Source organism: Phaethon lepturus, unplaced genomic scaffold, assembly GCF_000687285.1.
Source record: "Phaethon lepturus isolate BGI_N335 unplaced genomic scaffold, ASM68728v1 scaffold21871, whole genome shotgun sequence".
NCBI classification, from domain to species: Eukaryota; Metazoa; Chordata; class Aves; order Phaethontiformes; family Phaethontidae; genus Phaethon; species Phaethon lepturus.
The window spans coordinates 1-23,001 of record NW_010518776.1 but is presented as its reverse complement, the minus strand read 5'-3'; the positions used below and the strand labels follow the sequence as shown (position 1 = coordinate 23,001).

The following is a 23,001-nucleotide window of genomic DNA, read 5'->3' as shown; positions in this document are numbered from 1 at the left end:
TCCACACACTCCAGAAACCTCCCAGATGGTTATACTTCCGTATAACCATACTTGCCGTGTTATACTTCCAACAGATGTCCAGTAGATTGAAGTCCCCCACAACAACAAGAGCCAGCGAATGCGAGACTTCTGCCAGTTGCTTATAGAATGCTTCATCTGCCTCTTCATCCTGGTTGGGTGGTCTGTAACAGACTCCCAGCAAGATATCTGCCTCATTGGTCTTCCCCCTCATCCTTACCCATAAGCACTCTACTTGGTGTTCACAATCATTGATTTCTATACAGTCAAAACACTCCCTAACATACAGAGCCACCTCTCCTTCCTTGCCTATCCCTTTGGAAGAGCTTGTAGCCATCCATTGCAGCACTCCAGTCATGAGAAGCATCCCACCATGTTTCTGTGATGGCAACTACATCATAGCTGTCCTGCTGCACAGGAATGGCAGCGTGCATTGGTGTAGATGCACTTGAGCTGGGCTATCGATTTCAACTCTGGCATGCCACCCCTAGGCTCAACTCTAGTGAGCCTGGTTTTATCCCCTTCCCCCTTCAAATCTATTTTAAAGCCCTTTTGATGAGGCCTGCCAGCTCATGAGCAAGAATCCTTTTGCCCCGTGGAGACAGTTGCACTCCATCAGCTGCGAGGAGGCCCAGTGCCGTGTAAACCGCCCCGTGGTCAAAAAACCCACAATTCAATGATGGAGAAGGATGTAATTCTGTTGATCAGTCTTAATCTCTCAAAACCACTGCATGTCAGGGCCACCAGTGTATTTATTTAAAGAAATAGATCTTAAAACTGACACCAGGCTTTGGAATATTAACTTTGTATTTTTTATTGAAGGATATATTGTTTGGAGAAGTCACAGGTTCCAGTGACGAAGAAGTTGACTACAATTCTTCTGCAGTGGAAGATATTTTACAAGAAGACGAAGTTCAGCCTCAGAGTTGCAATGTATTCAGCGTCAGTGAGGAGTGTGACAGACAGAGCAAATCATGCGAGCATGGTCTTGATGCAGGAAGCTCCTGTAACCTGAGTTGGAATGAAAAGAATGTTCATATTGGTCCAAAGATGTCAAGCAATGAGGATAGAGGTGCTGAAACAAAGCAAGCTGAAGCTGCTACTTCAATTACAAACATGGAAACTAACAAAGATTGTTTGGAGGAGAGTTCTGAGAATAAGGAAACTGAGAAGAGAGAACTAACTGAAGCAACAGCACATGAATTGGAAGCCATCGCAAAACAGAAAGGAGATAGTGAGGACACGCACAGTGAAGAGCGAGGTTCTTCAGCTGATTTTATATTACACAGTTTTAAACCTCAGAATCAGATGGAGAAATGTAGAGAGTTAGAGCAAACAGAGAATGTAATCTTAATCAGAGCTGTTGATCTTGAGGGTACGCATGAAAAGCATGGCGAATTAGTGAAAGCAGAAAGAGTTGGATTATCAGGAGAGAGAGAAACTCCCAGAGCAGTATCTGTTTCCCCAAATGTTGCTCATTTGCCACCTGAGCAATGCATTGTGGTTCAAAGTGAAGATTCTGAGGAGAAATCTGATGTGTTGGTACAGAATGAGGTGGGTGAAAATGAATCAAAAAATTTAATCCAAGTAACTAATATGGCAAGAGATGTAGAGGAAAGCATAAAACAAGTGAAAACTGGAGAGGAAATAACAGCTGCAAAGCAGATGAAGGGACTCCGTGCAGAGGCAAATAATGAGATAGAGCTCTCTGAAAATGTATTATCTAATTTCAGTAGTTCAAAATCCTTCTGTGAAGTGGAGTGTCCTAAAGACCTAATGATACAGGGTGATAGGGAAGGAATAATTAGAGAGACTGAGGCAGACACTGGAGCTGTTGAGATCTCTGCACACTCTCAGTGCTCTGAAGTAGAACATTACAGCACAGAGATACTGGAGAAGCAACGTGTGCAAACAGTAAAAGATGAAATGGACAGAGAATGCAAACCAGAGACTGTTGAATTCTCTAGACATTACCTACCTGTGTCTGCTGTTGAAGGAACCAGAAATTCATTGTCTATGGGTGACATAGACAAAAATGTAGGTATGGAGAGGACAGCTTTGTCAGCCTTTCCAAAAGATGATGAACAGCTCAAAATTGAAGACATAACCAGACCAGAGACTATTGAGCTAGCCATGAAATTTAACAGAGAAAGTGTTGTAGAAATAGTTGGATTGTCAGCGTTACTCCATAGTGCAGAAAATGGAAAATTAGTAGATAGAAAGGAGGAGGGATATTTAAAAGGCAAACCACACCACGAAGAAAATGGTAGTAATTTATCGCAAGGGAAGTCAGACTTGCAAAGTATGCTTGCACTACCAAAGACAGCCTGCATTATTGATGCAGAAAGCAACGTAGCTAAGTGTGAATCTTCTGTGTTAGATTTTGCAGAAATAAACCAACCTGAAAACCTGTGTAGTACACTAGAACACGAGTTGTCCAAAACTCAAAACTTTAGAGTGTTTAAATCTCAAGAGACTGAATTGAAAGTTAATCCAGAAGATTTTGGAGAGGAAAGCAGTGAGCTGTTAGAAAGAGTGGATACCATTGAATCTGCCTCAGTAGAAAGTAATCTTATTTCTCAGGCACAGTTTGCAAAACCTCTGAATCAGTTCTTGGTAACTGAAAATGTTAAATGTGATGAAATAAAAGGGGAATTAAATAAACAAAGCAAGGAATTGCTGGCTGAGACATGTTCCAGTTCATTTAACTGGGAAGAGAATGTTGTGAAGAAAAACAATATATCAGAGATTATCTGCCAGCCTACTTCAGAAATGGATTTTAATAGTGGCTTGGCTTTGTCTACTCAAGGGGACTTGGAGATGGGCTGTATAAATACTGAAGACAGAGATTCTCCTGTGCAAGTGGGAATTGGTTTGGAGTCCACAATGCCTCCCGATCTAAATTTCAGTCTTCAGAAAGTTGTCAGTTTTGTTGAAACTAATTTCACAGAAAAGGCTACTTTTTCCCATACATGGGAAAACAAAGAAGATGAAAATTGTGTTACAGGTAGTGCGTATAACTGTTCTTCAGAAAGCTTGAAAGAGGGTGCTGAGATCCTATCTGTTGAAAAAGACAACATATGCAAAGAACTGAACTGCCCTGAGAGGGAGTATGTACACAAAAATGAAGTGAAAATTCCAGATGAGGAGGAGCAGCCAGTAGATAAAGAACCTCAGGCATCTATTCAATCACAGATCCTGGGTGCAAACTCTTATAAGAAGAACACTTTTTTTCTCCAGAAGTTTGATTCTCAAGAATCAGGATGCAGGACTTCTATGTGGGAGGTTAGAACAAGTCCTTCTAGAACTGGTTCACTAACTGCTGGGGGAGAAAGCAAAGAATTGAATAGTTTTGAGGCATCTGAGAAAAATGCCATAAAAACATCTGAAAATGATTTTAATATGCCAGAGCAGAGCACTGAATCTGAAGAGAAAGACTGTTCTATACAAGAAGTTAGAGATGTGAAATGTTCTGAATGTCTTCCCATGTTTAGAAAGGAACTGAGAGCTTCCAGGAAAATTGCAGTGGATGCTCTGGAAACTGGTGCAATTGTTGATGCTGATTACCAAGTATGTGAACTTCATTCAACCATGCACCCAGGAAATACTTCGACAGTTAGTCATCTAAAAGGAGACACTATGGTGGATATGGATACACACTGTGAAACAAATACTCCTCCAGATACTGCAAATGAGTTGTCAAGTGTGGCTGGGGAGTGTTGTACTGAAGACTCAGGCTCTTGGAAAAGAGAGTGTATGTTAGTAACCTCTGAAAATACTGAGGGTGCTAATGAATGTATGGTAGATTCTAACAGAGCTGGATGCATCAGTGACAGTGAGGAAAGTCTGTTAACTGGAACATCAAAAGAAAGCCCTGTGATACCAAATGCTTCAAAAAATAGATTGATGTTAACCAGATTCTCAGAAACTTGCAGACTGGCTGTAAAAAACAGTGAATTAAATACAAGAATGTTAGCACTTGGAAATTCCTTAGAAGAAAATGATTCTGGAAAACTTCAGTCAAATGTGGAGAAAAGTCTATATGGTGTTGATATGAGAGTCTCAGTGTTTGAAGGATATAATCATAATCAAACTTGCACTGCTTCCAACATAGGAGAAAACAACACTGGTGTTATCCTAGATGGTAGCAGTAGAAAAAAAAAAATTGTCAAGTATCTTCGAAATCCAGCCCTATGTAATGTACAGTGCAGTTGTCAGACTGTTGGGCAGCCTTCTGAGCCACAAAACCCAGTATTTGAGAAGCTATGTATGTTAGAGTCAGAGTCTTGTGTGGATGTTGCTCTCAAGAAGAGCAACAAATTGGAGTGCAAAGAGCGAGAACAATCTGAAACCTTGACCCTTTCAACCAAGACAGCTGCCCAAGTAATGCATGCCAAGCTATCAAAGAGGCTGTTTCAAGGTAAAAGAAAAACAAAGACTCTCAAAGTTAAACAAACTCAGCCAGTTCTTGCCAATGCTGATACTTCTATGCCAACACAGTGCTCATCTGAGACTATAAATAAAATTAGGCAAGAGATGGGTCCTCCTCTGCCCCCCTTGCTACTGCCTTTGATTGCTACTCCTCCGAAAGCTGCATATACCATGTCCCCAGTAATGTCTTCTACGGGTCGATCCTCTTTGCTTTCCCCTCTTGATGACCTGATATCCCCACTACATGAAACTCCTGTTCCTCCTCTCATGTCTCCATTAACAGATACTCCAACAGCTAAATCTGCTCTTTTATTTTCTCCTCCCTCACCCTCAGAAATGGCAGTAGGTAGAAAGATTCGCTCCTCACCTTTGAAATTTTGTACTTCCATTCCAAAGCACGCACTTCCCGTCCCAGGAAGACTTCCCCTGTTTGCAGCTGATAGTGTTGCTCCAGGTGCTCCTCAGGAGAACTCTGTGAAAATATTGGACACTATGTATCCAGAGCTGTCTGCAAGGGCAAGGACACTAAACATTCTGAAAGGCAATATTCAGCTTAACCGATGTGCTTTTTCAGACAGCCAAAGTTTGCCAGGACCCGTGGCTCAAATAGGTGGGTTCAAAGCAATTGCATCTACTTCAACTGCTTTTGTTAAAACTGGGAACAATTTGAAATCTGATAGCAGCAAAGATGAAGACAAAGAGGTGCAAAATCAGCAATTGTTTTCAAACTCATCAAATCATCTTGAAAAACGGACACTATTGCCAATATCTATGCCAAGAAGTGCAAAGAGACTGAGGTTGGACAGTGAACCACCAAAGCTGGAGCTTAATGATATTGCTGCTATTGGCAATACTGAAGACACAGTCTCTGAAATGCAGGAGACTTTCCATGACAAAGGCTGTGAAATCAGTGATTCCATACACAGTTCCAGTTTAGAAGCATCACTACCAGTAAAGAATGTTATTGATCCTGACTGCCAGAAAGTTTCTTTGGCATTGAAGAAAATTGCTGAATCCTGTTTTGACTTACTACCAGTTATTAAAGGTCACATATATGTTGGCAATATCTCAAAGATTCCAATAATGAGAGATGAAGAGAAAGAAGTTGTCTATGAATTTGGTATAAAAAACAAGGTAAGTAGCATAATTTTTAATTTTGTGTTTTAATAATGGCTTCTGTGCAAACGAAAAGAGTGTAAGTATGTAGTATTTGAATTATCAATTGTTCAGGTAATGTGCAGTGCCAAAGTGCAGTCTTGAAAGGTTATCAGACATCTAAACTTGTATAACTTTAGAAAATACAGAACTTCAAGAAATTCCTGTTCAATGGTGTCCAAGATGCAAAACTGCATTTGTAAATACGTTTGCTTTCCTGATGTACGCATAAACCACTTTGGCTTTGCAGCATTATTTGTAGTGGATAGCATTAACAATTGTAGAAGGAGTTCCTCTAAAAGTGTGAGGTTTGGTTACCGTTTTTATTTTTTCAATTAAATAAGATAAACTTCATTGCATATACAACAGTGACATACCCTTTCATTCCTTTATTATTCTACATCAGGTTGTTCAAATGAATTTTATTGTAAAAATCCTGCATTAGTCTGTTTTTCAGAACTTGCTTAGTGTCAGTGTTGAAAAAATTCACTTTAACTGCTATCTTTCTCACAGATAATTTGTAGTCTGTAGCACAGCAATTCACCAACTGATGCATGGCAGCATTTTGCCCTGTTTCAGTTCTTGAATATAATTAAGTTATCGAGAGGTTGCTACCAAGTTCTGAGGTCATCTTTGTTAGAAGTTGCCAAATCTGGTAACTTCATAGAAGCAAGGCTGCGGCAGCTTTTTGTTTCCAGGTCCAGTCAGTAGCAAGGCAGGATACGTACTGCTAATAGGCACACATGCACACAATATGCACCTAATCTTGTTCCCTTCTTTGGCTGATCAGGATGAAAGCCTGGTAGTGGAAAATACATACATGTATATACAGACAGTATGGATCCCTCCGGTAGCTAACATTAGACACTCAGTATTTCCAGTAGGTGACTCCTGTTTTCCCCACTTGTCTCATGCACTGACAGACTTACAGTCACAGAAGCACACACACATCGCTCCAGTAGCTGGTCCAGACCTATGGGCTTGCCTGCATCTGACCCTCAGACCCCTGGTCTTTCAGGTAGCTGTCTTGGACCTTCTGATTCCTCATGAAGCCAACACTCAGACTCCCTGGTATCTGCAGGTAGCCAGTCTCAACCTGTGGCCTCTCCAGCACCTGGCTCCTAAGCCTCTCATTCTACTCCCCACTTTTAGCCCTCCCTCTGAACATCCTATAGTTAAGTCTTGCACAATCCCAGTATTCTCCTTCCTTGTATCTCATGTGGAGTCCCATGTTACTGTAGACAGTAACACCCCCTCCCCACCTCCTGCAGTGTGTAAGATGATCTGGGGAGAGACTGCTGTTGACTAATCTAGTAAGTCTTACACCTGGACAATGGGCTGTTTGTCCTTCTGTGACAGCTCTGGAAGTAGCCAAGTCAGGGAGCTCCATTTGCTCTGAGGTTATTGGGGTTCTTCTACCTGCCACTGTTCCTCTCCTCACTTTTTCTTTAAGGAAGATAGTTTTTAATCACATAACTAAACAATTTATATTTAAAGAACAGTAGTCCTATTCTGCATCTTTTCAAGGCACGTTTATTCTGGGAAGTTGCTCCTCACTCTTTTTTCTTTTGCTGGTTGCCTCTAATTTAGTTCTCTGCATTTTTATATGTATGCAAACAGTATTCTTGCAAATAAGAGAGTAGTTCTTTTTACTTGTCACACTACTATAATGTTATTAAATATTCTCAAGTATATAATAGTCTAACAATATTTTTTGTGCCTTGTAGCATTTAGCAGAGTCCTTGCTGCATGTAATTCTCAATAAACTCAAGGCTCAGAAGAATGCCATGAATTACAATTTCAGTCAGGCTCTATGTAGAGTCTATACAGGAACTTGTCGACAATTGGGAGATTTGGAAAGAGCCCGCCTTTTCTGCTACAGCCTACTTAAAGAAGGTATAGTATGGCTTGGTGGTCTTGTATCATACATATGCTGTCTTTGCTGTAGTGTTCCAGAATGATTATGTTTGTAAAAACAAACAAACAAAAATCCTATGAAAGGGACATTTTCCTTAGAACTTTTTCTATAGTGCAGAAGAATAGATTATTCTAGAAGAAATTTCCCTTCTCACAGTTCCTCCACATCTGTGTCTCAGTTTGGTGATGACCGGGTCTCTTAGTAATCTTATTTTTCAAAAGAAATATTTTATTTAGGATCCTCTGTGCTTTCATTTTTGCCCCATCATCTCCAAAATGCTAATGTGATTCCAGGGAATTTTATACTTTTTGCTTATTAGTATTTTCTAATTTTAATTGAGTAAGCACTGATTCATAAAGCAAGTGTGATTTAGAAACATGTATTGGCTTAAAATAGTGTCAGGAGCTGGACAATACCTTGATCAAAACCATTCCATTTGTACAGCATGTTCTCCTTAAAAGTTTTATTACTTCCCATTATCCAAAGTCTTGCTTGGTTGAAAGGTGTTTTCATTTTGGTTCCCTTCGTCTCCCCCCCTGCTTTTTGTTCCGGGTAACAAAGGTAATACATACATACTATCACTGTACTAAATTAAGAATCTGGCTTAGTTCTGGAAGGATTTCACTTAGTTTGAGAATACCGAGCCATCCAGGGCTCGAAACAGTATACTGGTTTCTGTGTTTCAAATTAAAATTAAATAAAATTTGAGACCACTGAGGAGCAAAATGGTACAACTTTTGATTGCTTCAGTTAGTGGTTATCTTCCATATAACATCCCTGTTTGTTTTCTGTTTTCTTTTTTTTTATCTTATTAAGGATTGTAATTTTATTTTGTTCTTAATTATCTTTTTTTTTTGTTTGGGTTTGGTTACTTTTGTTTGGGTTTTTTTGCTTGTGATTTTTTTGGAATTCCTGTTTTCTTATCTGTTTTTCTGTCCTTCATGCAGTCTGTCATAACTCTCCTTTCACTTTTTTCATGTTAGTAATTTTAATACTGCACCATGTCAGAAACTATTACTTGTCAGATATCTTTTCTTAGTCTAAATTAACAATTAAGCCTTTTATTTTGCAGTACCTTGGTAACTTGTCTTTTTGTGGGCTCTTGCAAATATTAAACATTCCCATTTTTTTCCTTTCTTATTCTGGGTAAGATCAAAACTTCAGTAGCTAAATGTAGATTTTTGTTGAATGATTTTTCTGTTCTATACTTCGAATTGCATAAATTCCTGTTGTGGTTGTTCTGTGGTTTTATTGCTATCTTTTGAGTGTGAACAGCTGTAAACACATCTTAAGTGTTGTTTGGAGTTTTTATTTATTTTGATTTGCATTCAATGCATTTGTTTTAGGGTTTTCTCTTTCATATAGTTTCACATATTAATTCCCATCAGAATTATGATAATACAAGTGTGAGCTATGTGCCAGCTACACAATTGCCAAATTGACTATAAACAGTCAGTACTACCTCATTAGACTTGCATCATCTGTCCTCTTGTCTTCCTGTCCATCCTTTTTTGTTCTGTTCTCTTTTCAGATACTCTGCTTTAAATAACTATAAATGAAATGTTACCTTTCTTTGGTTATTTTTCCTTTTACCCCTCCTCTCTTCCCCTCCTTTTTTCTTCTTCTCTTTTCTTCTTTTGATGCCTGTTTAACTCTTCCTCATCACTGAGTCTTTTAAGTGTTCCAAATTCATGGGCAGGCAGTTGAAGTTGCAGCATGTAGATAATTCTAATTTAGCAACAGTCCTTGTTCTGACAAAAAAAAAGTTTCTTCTTATGTGATGAGGGGCTTCAAAATAGAGAAGGTCCATCCAAGACACTGGATAAAACTCTGTAAATTCTTTATGCTCGGTTGAATCCATTAAAACTTCTGGATGTGATGTATCTCCATATGCTCGCTAGTTACAGAATCACAGAATCATTAAGGTTGGAAAAGACCTTTAAGATCATCAAGTCCAACCATCAATCCAACACCACCGTGCCCACTAAACTATATCCTGAAGTACCACATCTACACATTTTTTGAATACTTCCAGTGATGGTGACTCCACCACCTCCCTGGGCAGCCTGTGCCAATGTTTGACCTCTCTCTCAGTAATGAAATTCTTCCTAATATCTAGTCTAAACCTCCCCTGGCGCAACTTGAGGCCATTTCCTCTTGTTCTATCGCTAGTTACTTGGGAGACCAACACCCTCGTTGCCACAACCCCCTTTCAGGTAGTTGTAGAGAGTGATAAGGTCTCCCCTCAGCCTCCTCTTCTCCAGACTGAACAAGCACAGTTCCCTCAGCAGCTCCTCATAAGACTTGTGCTCCAGACCCCTCACCAGCTTCATTGCCCTTCTTTGGATACACTGTAGCACCTCAATCTTTCAAAGTTTAAACAAAAAAAAATAGTAGATCTTAAGATCTTTCTAAAAATGTAGAAGTTATGCTGAAGTGAAGAGGGAAGACACATTTAGCTTTTCAGTTTTCATGTTTTTTTATAACTTTTTATAGTGACAGTAGTGTTTCAGGCATATTTATTGCAGTATTTTATTTCATGCATGAAAGTAATATCTACGTCTTGCTTATTCCAGTGTACTTCTTATTGCTTGCAGTTTACACACTCATGTTTTCTCTTAATATTTTGCCTTGAAGATCTCTGCGTTGGTGTTCAGAAGGTTCTGTTAGCTTCCATTTGATGGCTTGGAACTCTGTCCTTTCTTACGCATATTGTTCTGGATATACAGTTGTCAGATACTTGCTCTGAATTAATTTAACAAATGAGGTTTCTTCAATTGTATCAGTAGCACACGTTTTTGTGTCTATGGAAATAAAAATTTTGACATGCATCATTCATATACGCTCACTTACAACTTGTATAATTTACCTGATGGAGTCTGGGAAGATTGCTGAGCAATATCACATTTCGTATTTGAATTATATGAAAGTTCTTTGCAAAGTTTTTGGTTTTGTTTTTTTTTTTTTAATGTGGATTTCATAGGTATATGGGTGCAAGGTGTTAGCAAGTACTGTGGATTTGTACTGAAGACCTGTTTTTTACATTATTACACATCTCAGAATTATTTTTTCTTTTGGACTAGCTCTAGTTTGATCCAGTGATCAGAGTGCTCATTAGTATATTAGGTAAGCTTCTGGAGTGCATCTCCCAGTTTAATTTCATCCTAAAAGAATCCAGTTTCAAAGCTCCAAGACTACTCTCCTTAGTGGACTAAAGTGCACTAAGAATGGTGAAGGGAGACTAACCTCAAAATGCAAAAGGAAAGGTCCTTTCGCACTGTCATTATACAGCAAAGTCCAGTGAAGCCTTTCCCCCCTTTAAAAAAAAAAAAGTGAAATTACAATAGGGGAGATGGCTTGGGGGTGTGTGGGGTTTTTTTTTTTCCCTGGGTCTTTTTTTCTTATTTAATCTTGGGGCTGAGATATGCTAGTATGACTCCCCCTTTGCTGGGCTGCAGTCATTACGTGACTTCTATGCCTTCTTTCCTAGTTATGTTGCTGAAGAGTGTACTAACTTTTAATGCCTGAGTATATATTTTATAATTTTTAAATGTTAAAAACTTACTTTGTTCTCTCTTTTTTTTTTCTTAGACTTTCCAGACTCAGAAAAATTGATTTTATTTATCACAAATGTATGGCCTGACATATTTGTCTTCCAAGGTGCAATTAACAAAGCTATGCAATTAGTTGTTAGGCAAGGTGCAAGCAGTGAGATGCTGGCCTGTTTGAATGCTTATCTCAACTGGGAACAGGTAATGTCTGCTTTTGTTGTCAGTATCAGCTTTTGTCTGCGTTGGTCGCTTTGCTGGCTGAGCAAAATCAAGCAGCTTACTTCTGATGAAGGGTATGAAGATACTCTGTGAATCTCCCATGGAGTCTGTACAATTGCACAACTAATGTGAGGTAGACTGTAGATACCCATTTATCACCAAAAAAAATGAGTCAATTAATTTCATAAGCAGTGATGATGATCAGTACAAAACTGCAGTGATGGCAGAACGACTTTTGAGATTTGACTTTGAGTCTTTGGGCCCTTGGGTGAGTCATTTAATTTGTGTCAGTTTTCAGCAGTCACATACTACTATCCTGAAAGGGATGTTGCAAAGAGGAAATATTGGGACACACTTGATTATCATTAGGAGCAAATTTATATCATGAAGATGGAAAGCTGGAGGTACTTTACTTCTGGAGAAGGAGTTTGTGTAACAGGCTTGTGTGTTTCCTTGAAGGCTAGGGCGCCAGCGGTTTTGAAAACCCCATATTAATGCCAGGCTTGCTTGGTGGAAATGCCATAGTTCTGTAAATATCAAGTGAACAAAATCATCTTGATTCATAGCTCACCTATTCCCTATCCTAATGTGCTGCTCCACAACTGCCTTGGGGACTGCAGCTAGTCTTAGTGCTGTCAGCATAGCCTATAGGCATTGTATCTACTGAAGAAGCATGATGTTTTTTGGGGGGGGGTTTATATCTGAAACTAGCACTGAATTTAATATGGTACCACTGGAATTACAGTCCCTATAAACCTCCTGATTTAGTGCAGATTTACAGTGGAATGAGTTAAGAGGGCTTGGATTTGTATATGTTTCTTTTTTGATTAAATCACAGTTGTGATGTGGCATTAAACACTGGTATTCAGAGTTATGCTGTACTGCAATCCCTGTTTAGCAAAGAATTTGTATTCTCCATTCTATTAGGTTACAACTTTCAATCTCATGCCAACAGCGATGCACATAAGTATGTCTCAGTAAATGTTCCTGGAAATATTAAATTCTGTGCACTCACACTACCTACTTTCTTTATGGAACTCTATGAAATCTAAGAGCTGCTGCAGTTGGGGAGGAGGACCTTAGGAATTTCTATATTGATGACAGCAGATGACATTATCTGATGTGTTTTTACTTAGGTGGAAATACAGGGATTGTGGTAGACAGTCTGTTATACATATGATTTTACGAGAAGATTATTCTGCTTGTGAATACATGAAAGTAAAGCTCATGTAGAATGGGTATTTAGTTCTTGGTCAAAGTATGCCATTTTATTGACTTGTACCATTGCAGAACTTGCCAACTTATGAGCTTTTGTACCGAGAAGATATGCTGAGCACCCACTGTGTTTGTGATAAGCCTGATTTTTTCTTAATCAACTTCAGATATTCAAAGGATGTTTGTTTTTAAATTTCATTGCTTGTCCTAGATATTTAATTAGCACAATTGTATCACATGGTATATTTTCTGTTATTACTACCTCAACTATTGAAAATACTTGCTTGGAAATTAGCTCCTAATGAACAATGAATAGTAACAAATTTCAGCATCAGAAAGTAATTTAAAAAACCCCCACCAAACCCAACTTAGAAAGTGAGCAGGATTAGTCTAGTCTTCTTGCACTGGAAAACACTCTTCTGACCTTAAAGCTTAATTGAGAGAAACAAAAATCCACAAATTGTAGGAGGAGAGAGGAGAGTGGGTGTAGGGTTCATGGTTTTTGTTGTTGGGTGGTGTGTGGGGTTTTTTTCCCAAACTCCTTTTAGTTAGAGGATCAAGAAGAATACTGAGTACTTGTAGGTTTTAGTTTATGTACTCTTTTTGTTTGTGTTAAGTCAAACCCAAAGTTGAATTTATGATGTAAGATGCTGTGGACAGTCAGAATCAAATATATATAAAGAGTTTGGTTCTGGGTTGGTAACTTTTTCATGCATTAAGATAATCACCTTCTAAAATTCCAGAGTTCCTCTTTAGATGCTGGTATTATGGTCTCAAACCTGCTTTTAGAAATGCAGACATGTCCAAAAGTAGAATTGCAACTGAGTGAGCAATATGGAGAAGATCTGAGTGAAGATGCTTGGCAGTACATATTTGCTGTGGATCTACTCTGCTCTCACCTGAAGTGGGACTGGACACATGACAATGTTATAAGGTATTTTGGCAAACAGTTCTTTCAAATGTTTTCCTGTGTGGTTTTTATGTGGGGTTTTTTGGTATTGATTTTTTTTTTTTCCAAATTAGAGACATGACACAGCTTTTAACCTAATAAAACATAATTGCATAGATACTTAGAAGTGAGGGTGTTTTAACCTGATGAGACCTAGACTACTCTGTGTGTGTGCCTTATTTTAAGATAGAATGAGTGATCAATGAGGAAATGTAGAATTTTGTGGTACTGGTCCAAGAAATTAACCCTGTTTGAACCATTCTAATAAAGAATTGCTCTTAAAATAGCTATATGTGGACAGTTGTGAAAGATTTTGAGATGGATTGTTTGTCAATGAAGCATAATGATTGATTGTTTTCCTCTGAACTTATTGTTGAATTCCCCCCCCCCCCATCACTAGAAAATAAGGGTGGAACTTTTTATGTGTAAATGGCATTCCTTCAGTGCTGAAAGTGAAGTGTAACCATATTCATTAATGTACTATCCTGATTTCAGTCTGGTTGTAATTCCAAAATCATTATAATACATTCAATGTCTGAAATTTTCTTTGAACTCTGTACTCCAGTGCATGGACTGCTACCATACTTAACTTGGTTTGAAAGACTTCATTTTGATACCTGCACTGATCTTTGTTACCTACACTGATCTGACAGCCCCTGTTTTCTTTATAGAGGTGACACAACCTACTAGAATCTCCAAAATTATGGCATTTGTTTAACTATGACATAACGTAATCATTGAGTATTAAGTAAATGCAAATAACTTTCAATCATCATTAGGTCTTTTATAAAAGTTCCATGCTTTCAAATAGTAAAGAGGTTATTTTTTGTGAGATACTTTTAAAATTAATACAAATTAGCTTCAGTGAAAGGTATGTCATTTCAACTAAAGCCATACAGAGTTGATTGTCTATGTGGAGTTGTGCTGATAACAGGTAACTAGGCCTCTTAGCATCATTTTAAAGATGAAAAAAGTCTTCTCTCAGGTCCTTTTAGTTTAAAAACAAACATCAGAACCTACTTGTAACATGCAAATTGAATTTTCAGCCATATAAGAAGCTTGCATAACATCGCAGCATGACATTTGAAAGTAATGTGATTTCATATACATCTCCCAAGTCAGTGGAGTAAGTTCTTGACTTAGGTAGAGATGCAGAATGTTGCAGGGAAATGAATGGAAGAGGAACAGGAATACTATTCTGAACAGGAATGATTCTTCCAGAAAATTAGCTTGGATTGGTTGGGTTTAAAACCTTCTTTACATTACTTAGATTTGTGGATGCTTGGAATATTACGAGCTTCCCTAGAAGGTGAATTAAAGATGTAAGTGGAGCTATGGAAATACATGGTAAACAGAAGAACCATTTGTGTTTGTTACAGTATAAATATTGTACCACCCCTTCATGCAGTATCAAATTTTCAGATTCATTTGTCTTTCCCAGCAAAGTGCTTTGGCCTTCTATGGATAAATGGGTAAAGAAGAGAAAGGGGCATGAAACTGCTCAATCTATTCCTGATAGTGTTATAGCATTGACACTCAGGCTAATTGGTAAGTAATCTAAATTCTTGGTTGAACTTCTGCTTTGTGTGTGTCCTTTGAAAGTATCAGCCTGCCTAGAAAGTGAATTGAAGTATTTTTGCATTTTTTTAAATCTTGATTATTTTTTCCCACTTTCTTCAAAAATTTTCACCTTAGAAGCCAAACTTCTATAATCCTGTGCAAATATTTTCTGTTTGTTAGCCTGTGGAAAGCATGTACTTAAGTTTTGAGAGATGTTACTCTGATTTCACGATACAAATACCAACATGATTTATGTATTTATAATGAAATCATCTGTAGTTACGTATGCTTTATAGCAAAGTGTATAAAATAAGGTTTTATATGCAACGTAATACCTCCTCCACCAATTTTAAGTTAGATTCATTTTTTTGGGAGCTAGATGGCATTTGAGGTAAATAGATAAACTTTGGGGTTCAATAGATATTTTCAGTATGCATTCTTTGAGAGTTTTACACTTAAAAATTGTAAACCTGTGGGAGGTTGGATCAATCTGATGAAAAATGCCTTGGGGCCTTTAGTCACAAAAGGAATAGGACAACTGTTCTCAAGACAACATGGTAACAAGATTTTTGTAATTGAAAGTTTCATTTTCCGTTGATACTTCCACAGCCAATCAGTAAGTCTAAAAATTAGGAAGTTGACTGTCTAAATGTCAGATACATAGTAACCTTTTTTCTTTCAGGTCGATTGGGCCAAATAGGTTTGAAGGAAGGGTATCTTGCTGCAGTGAAGAATATTAGTTCTGTAATTGGACTGTTTGTACAACATGCAAAAGAGGAAGGTAATGTTTATTTAGAGAAACTGTAGTGTAACATCTGCAATGTGAAGTTTTACCAATGTAAACAGAACACACAAATTGAGACGCACATGCCAAAACAGCCTGCGTATGCAGTTTTACGTTAGTGCGTAACAGTACAGTTTTCAGTCCGAGTCCCTTTCTCTTCTGAAGTTAATGAAGCATGTGTATTACCTTCTGTTTGAGACAGAGAACAACTATGAGATAGTTTCAGCCACCTTGGAATTACATTGCTTCATATCGGCTGCCTTCGAGAACTTAAAAGGTGATCTTAGCAAATTAGCTATTACTGCTCAAGTTACCTGAGCCGCTCATGCTGAAGCTTGCTACTGGCTAGATTGTTGTATTGGGAGAGGGTTGCAAGACAGTCCAAATTCCTGACTGAGACAAAGCAAGGCAATTAAGGCAGCAGAGACCTATATTGTGAAGTTATTCTGGATGTTAATTACATTTTGCAGTGAAGCATTCGTTGATGTTAGAGAGCTGTTTTGAACACTTGCATAGCTTCTCTTCCTTGCAATCTCAAGTTCTTCCGAGTAAGTGGTATATGTCTGTGTCTCTTTCAGACTCTGTGTAAACCCGACTGTTTTCATAAAAGTCTATCACCCTTAACTAGAATAAAATCATTAGATACTCAAATCTTTTAATGCCCTTTGAATACTGAAAACCTGCTGAATTCAGAAAACTGGAAAGCATTAGTATAAAAATGAGCTGTTACAGAATTTGTGTGCAGGTTGTCATCTTGCTACTTTTCTCTTTTTTGGCATCCCAATTGTTGATGTGTTTTAAAACCAATTCTTGAACTAACAGTTTTAATAGTTTCTTTAGATTCAGGTTTCCCAAAAACATTATTGCATATTAAAGCTTCTATAAGGTGATTTGTATTAACTTGTTGCAGGTGTTCCCTGGGGTGTGCAGCTGGCAGCCATATATTCGCTGTGTGACTTGGGTTCAAGCAATCCAGAAGGTATTGTTGAGGCTATCCATGCCTGGAGAGCAACAGTTCTTAACAACATCCCTCTTGCTGTCACAAGTGGCATAGCTGAAATGACTTCTCTGTGTAAAATGGAGCTAAACTAAAATCTGGGGAAGTGGACTGATGTAAAAGAAGTGCCTTATTTTACTAAGCAGTAGTTGGTTCCAGTTAAAAACAATACAAAGTGGTGTGTCCTGTTTTATTTTTTTAACAGAATGTCTGATCACACAAAGCAAGCTCAAGTATTTTATTTGGCTTTTCTGTTTGGGGGAAGAGGTTTTTTTTAAATAAACAAACAAACTTGTTTTTCCTAATAACTGATCAGTGATCTGAAAACCAGTGCGTCTTTGACTCCTGAGATATATTTCTGGTTTAATGTCATTAAAATTCCATTATTTTACTTCCATCAATTTGGAGCATAGACTATTTGACACAATAGAAGATTGTGTCAGGCTGAAAACCTGGCTTTATTATTTTGTACTATATTTATAAAGTAACTGTTCAGATAGCAGAACTTTGCCCAGATTCTGCTTTATTTTGCTTTAGTAGTCTCATAACCTTAATTTAAAATACTTGTGTAAGACAGGTAGGAATTGACTTTTTGTGTAACAATCATGTATAGAGTAACAGAGATATTAAATCTCTGAACTTGTATATATGGTATATTCTGATAATGTGTCTCACATTTGATACTGTTCCACTTGGGGAATTTTGTGTATGTAAATAGAAAAGTTGGTTCAAAAACAGTTCATGTTTCTAATGAGAGCTTCACTACACTCTGTGTTTTTGTATCTTTCATAATAAAAGAAGCAAACACCATTGTGTTCTTGCTGGTCTTTTTAAATAACAGAGAATTGTTTCTAGCTTATATAACTGCTACGGGGGTGGCAGGAGGAAATTACCTATGAGGTCATTTCACTGAATGTACTGACCATAACACTGCAGTTCTGGCCGCCGGAAAGGGTGTATTGCATCTCTCCAGAATTGCCATGGGGGCTGGGGAGGTAGTTTTAAAAATCCATTGGAAACTTCTATTTTTCACCCTCTGATTGTAACGATATGAAGGGGCAAGCTTCGCTAATTCAGATTCTCATTGTGGTGGGACCTAGACTCTGCCAGAGCTTTGATGTGGTGTCAGTCTTTTTCCCATTTTACTTTGATCATAAAAAGGTCAAAAGGCTTTTAGGCTGCTGAAGCCAGCTGTTAACTTGGATAGTGAAATCTTTAACTTGGAGTGAATTGGATAACATACAGTTTACACCTTATTGTTTTTCCTACGTGTTGTGTCCTTGCAGACACATCTATGCTTTAAGGCTTGTCTTCAGTCAGTTCAGTACCTTTCAGTTGCAGCAAGCACTTCACAATTTCTTCTGGTTCTTGTAAACTTTTTTGGCACCTGAGGACCAAGTTGTGTTTCTTGGTCCTCTCAACAGTTTCTGAGTTGCTGCGTGAGCTGCAGGCTCTCAGCACTCGTGGACAGACCTTGTGTTTCCTGGAGGTTCTGCTCTACAGCATGCTGAATGACTCATTAAAGAAAAGTCATCCACTTCCTGAAGTTCTTCTTGATTAGGTGCTGCTGTCTTCAACAGACAGGTTGCACACTGCTTTTGGTATTGCCTGTTGTACCGATGCCTGTAGCATCATACTTTAATTTAGACGCAAGCTTTAGCTTATTCTGCCTTGGCAGTTTGTTTTTACATCTACTTCAGATTAATGTCTTAAAACCTACTGGCTGGTTTTGGTGTGAATGGAATTTTATAAGAACCTCCCTTATATCTTCTGCTTCCTATTCTAGAGTCCCTGATAAAGACACTTAAGAAGTAAAATCAGTTCACTAGTGTTGGAATAGCTGGTACTGACAGTTCAAAATTTATAGCAAAATCTTGTATTTTTATAAAACATAAACTGTATATTTTGTGTATTTACACAATATATGCAAAATATTGTATAAATATTTTGTTTCTGATCAAATTGTTTTACACCCTGTTGCTTATCTATAGAAGCAAGTTCTTAGTTCACACACCCATTCTTCAGTTCTGCCACCAGAGTTTGTCTTTGTGGTATCTGTAGCTGGCACGTTTATGGTCTGTGTGTGACATAATGGGTAACATATGCTGAACCTTCAATTCTTCTCATTTCTTCAATGAATTGCAATACTTTGTGTCTGACTTCCTTTGATTATATTTTGATTTCAAATGCATCTTTCTGTACCACTGGTGATAGTCAGGTTCCATCATATGACTTTCATTCCAGACATATTTGTCTTGTCACAGCTTAGAACAACATGCCTGAGAAATTCCACTGCTCTTCTATATCACAGATGAAGCATAGTTGCTTCCAAGTTGTGGGGCTTCATGCCAGAAGGATTAAGTCTTCACATCCAGGAGGCTGGGTCATTTTATCTTTGCCATATCATTCTGCCTTGTCCTTGGTATCTTTGAAAGCTATTAGCTTAAGAAAGACCAAATGAGAAGTGCCTTACAAGCCATCTAGCCTTCTTACCTGCTTTTTCTACATTCCAGCCCACTGCATCTCTGGAGGCCTTGGTGACTGCCACAGACTAATGCCTAGCTATTCAGGCCATCCTTCAGCACCAAGAAAATCATTGCTGATAACTGTTCCTTCCTGCCACACCTGTGGGCAAAACATTATGGGACCGAGTTCTGCCAGCACCAGTGATGTGATGGCTTTGGTTGCGATAGTGTTGACTTTTCTTTGGTGCTGCTGTCTTTGCCCTTAGCCATTTTCCAGCTTTGTGCTAGTACCGTAGTCTGGGGCATTCAACTCTTGTCTTAATTTCTGCTGCCAGTGCTGCTGGCTTGGTCAGCTCTGGTGCAAAGAGCTGGTGTTGATATGCACGTGATTTTTGTGCCTCTTCAGAGCCTGACTACCAATGCAGTTTCCTAGCCCTCTGAGAGGTTCCCTCCTTTGAAGTGAAACCATGCAGAGCTAAGTGTCCATTGATTTCAGCTGCAGATATAGCTGCTAGTATTCTGGACATCAAATTGACCTAAGTGAGTTTAACACAGCCAACGAGGTCAGTGAAAAATGTCTAGTAGTATTGGTAATACCTGTGCACACCAGGCAGTGCTACAGATGTCTATCATGAAGGCTTCCAATAAAGACCCGTAAAAATTAATTTGCCTCTGGTTGAAGCTGTATGATGTCTGGGACACTGGGCATTTTGGTGATTGTAAGGGCTTTTATGTGCAGCCTTTACTTATCTTTCTTGCCTTAAAACGAGCACAGAATATCTAGAGTGGAAGGACAAAAGTAAGCAAAGGTTGGCAATAAAAGTATTGATAATAAATCTGGTAAAGAAAATGAATGGGAAATAGATAAAATAAAAGAAAACAAAGGAACAAACTAAGAAAAGGATCCCAGATGTTTCAATGCAAAAACATTCCAAACCAAAAATCTTGACAGCAAACAGAAAATCCTGTTGCCTTTAGAATTTTTATAAAACACTAATGTTTGATGTATGTGAAATTTGCAGGGGAAATATCAGAGCTTTCCAAGACCAAAAATCTACAGCTATACTAATTTGGAAAAAAACAAACAAAGCAAACAAACAAAAAAAACACCCTGATTTTAATTCTGTTGTTACTCTCTACTGTCCAATCACACTGTATTTGAGTAAGCAAAATCAGAATCATTAATACTTGAAAGTGTTTGCTTCTTTTAAATACTAATCACTTGTATAAAAATAATACTTGTACCTCCCACACAGAGTGTCAAATTTATAGTATTTAAAGAGCCGTAAAATGTTGATGTTCATAAATAGGTGAAGAAAATACAGCGATTTTCACCATATGGAAAACTTTTATCTGTATAATTCTCATTAATCAGAAATTACATAAGTAAATTTCTCATCCAGATATGTTTTCCAAATACTAAAACCCTGTTTTGTGTAAAGTACTTAGTCCATTAAAACAGGGATTTTCAGATTTCTATTATCATTTGCAGATTTTTGCTTTCTTAAGTTCTCATAAAAACATTGACTATGTGGCCTGTCCCAAACTATGTGTATCAGAGAATGTTCAAGTTTTCACTTCCTCCGTGCCTTCTCATATTGCTAAACTAAGGCATGAAAAGCTGCCTCAACTGCTAAGAAATTAATGCCAGCAATCTAGGGCCCTTGAAAACAAAATGCTAGCCATCAAAACTGACCTCCAGTTAAAATACTCAGCTCTAGCACTTCTCCCTGCCCAAATATAGGAGAAGTAAACATGTGGAATTGTTTCTTTATTAGGACAATTCTGTACTACAGGCTTCTCACTTTCTAGCTGTATTATCAGGTGTTTGAAAAATCCCTGACAGACACATATTTACACCAGGAAAAGAAAACTGTCAGAAATATTGGGGAGCAGTTTAATTTTATGTTTATTTGTGTGTAGATGAACAAGATGCTGGAATAAGGTATTCTAGGAAAAAAATTAGATTTATTTATTTTACTCGTATAGCTGCATTTATACTAAAGGTTCTTTTCTGAGTGTTTGTATCCTAGCGTGCTGTATTGGCAGAAGTGTTCCACTGTACACTCAGTCATACAGTCATCCCTTGCTGGAATATTAATTTTGGATATATATACCTTTTTTAAACTATGTTTCTACAAAAAGCAGCATCTTTGAGCTATGCTACCAGTTTTTTGGGGCTGTTACACTATTAAGGTATGTTCTGATATGATTCTACCTGTCTAGGTACAGCAGCATTTTTTTTCTTCTGTGAATTAGTTCTTGGTTTGTCTTCATGAAAGAGAAAGGTCTGTACTCTAGACTGTTTAAAATTAAATTCTATTTTATCAAACCATCTAAAACTGATGTATTGTCTTTAGTAGCTTCTGCTTTCACCTGCCAGTTTTGAACAAAAAGGATTGCTGAGACGCTTTAAAAAGGCCAAAGCAGTTACAGGTTTTCCAGTTTGAAATTACTAAAGAAATTACATGTTCTACCCTCAGTTTTAACTGATGAAATGGCATGTATGAATGGAAACCAGAGAACCTAAAGATTTTTGTTCAAGGAGCTGAAATTAGGTGGTTAAATTGGTTTGGATTATCACCATACAGCTTCACGCTCATGAAGTTCAACAAGACCCAAGTGCAGGGTCCTGCACCTGGGTCAGGGCAATGCTGGGTATCAAGACAGGCTGGGGGATGAAGGGATTGAGACCAGCCCTGCTGAGAAGGACTTGAGGGTACTGGTGGATGAAAAGCTGGACATGAGCTGGCAATGTGTGCTTGCAGCCCAGAAGGCCAACCGTATCCTGGGTCACATCCAAAGCAGCATGGCCAGCAGGTCGAGGGAGGTGATTCTGCCCCTTGACTCTGCTCTGGTGAGACCCCACCTGCAGTCCTGCGTCCAGCTCTGGAGCCCTCAGCACAGGGAAGACATGGACCTGTTGGAGAGGGTCCAGAAGAGGGCCACAAAAACAACCAGAGGGATGGAGCACCTCTCCTGTGAGGACAGGCTGAGAGAGTTGGGGTTGTTCAGTCTGGAAAAGAGAAGGTTCCAGGGAGACCTTGTTGCAGCCTTCCAGTAGTTAAAGGGGACTTATAAGATGGCGACAGACTTTTTAGCAGGGCCTGTAGCAATAGGACAACGGGTAATGGTTTTAAACTAAAAGAAGGTAGATTTAGACTAGGTATAAGGAGCAAATTTTCCCAATGAGGGTGGTGAAACACTGGCACAGGTTGCTCAGAGAGGTGGTAGATGCCTCATGCCTGGAAACATTCAAGGTCGGGTTGGACGGGGCTCTGAGCAACCTGATCTAGTTGAAGATGTCCCTCCTCACTGCAGGGGGGTTGGACTAGATGGCCTTTAAAGGTCCCTTCCAAGCCAAACTATTCTGTTGTTCTATGAAATACTTTCTTCCTAAAATATCTCCTCCCCCACTTATGTTTATGAAACTGGAGTTGTTTTAGAAAGCTGTTTCATTTCACTAATTAAGGTCCCTTCCAACCCAAACCGTTCTGATTCTGTCATGTACTCTGTCTAGGGGCTGAGCCTGGGCCTGGCCCCTGCCAGGGGCTGATGGTTTCTGCTGCAAAGGGCCCCTTGGATTTGAAGAAGGAAAGTCCTCCAGACACCGGGGCGGGGGCCATACGGATGTTCCGATTTATACATCTGTCCCTGGGGTGCCGAGAAGTTTTGCTCTGAGGTGAGCTCTTCGGCCCTGGCTCCGAGAACCGCCAGCACTGCAGCAGAAGGTCGGCTG

General features: G+C 38.6%; 1 protein-coding gene across 1 annotated transcript; it reads left to right on the top strand.

Annotated features, from left to right (window-relative positions):
* Window positions 1–840: 840 nt before the first annotated feature.
* ICE1 (interactor of little elongation complex ELL subunit 1) lies at window positions 841–17,059 on the top strand (the record flags this gene model as incomplete). The annotated part of the gene is made up of 7 exons (XM_010296840.1): window positions 841–5,583; window positions 7,332–7,500; window positions 11,114–11,274; window positions 13,251–13,441; window positions 14,898–15,004; window positions 15,699–15,797; window positions 16,711–17,059. Coding segments are annotated over 7 exons (5,652 nt in total), but the record flags the coding sequence as incomplete, so codon positions are not given.
* Window positions 17,060–23,001: the final 5,942 nt, after the last annotated feature.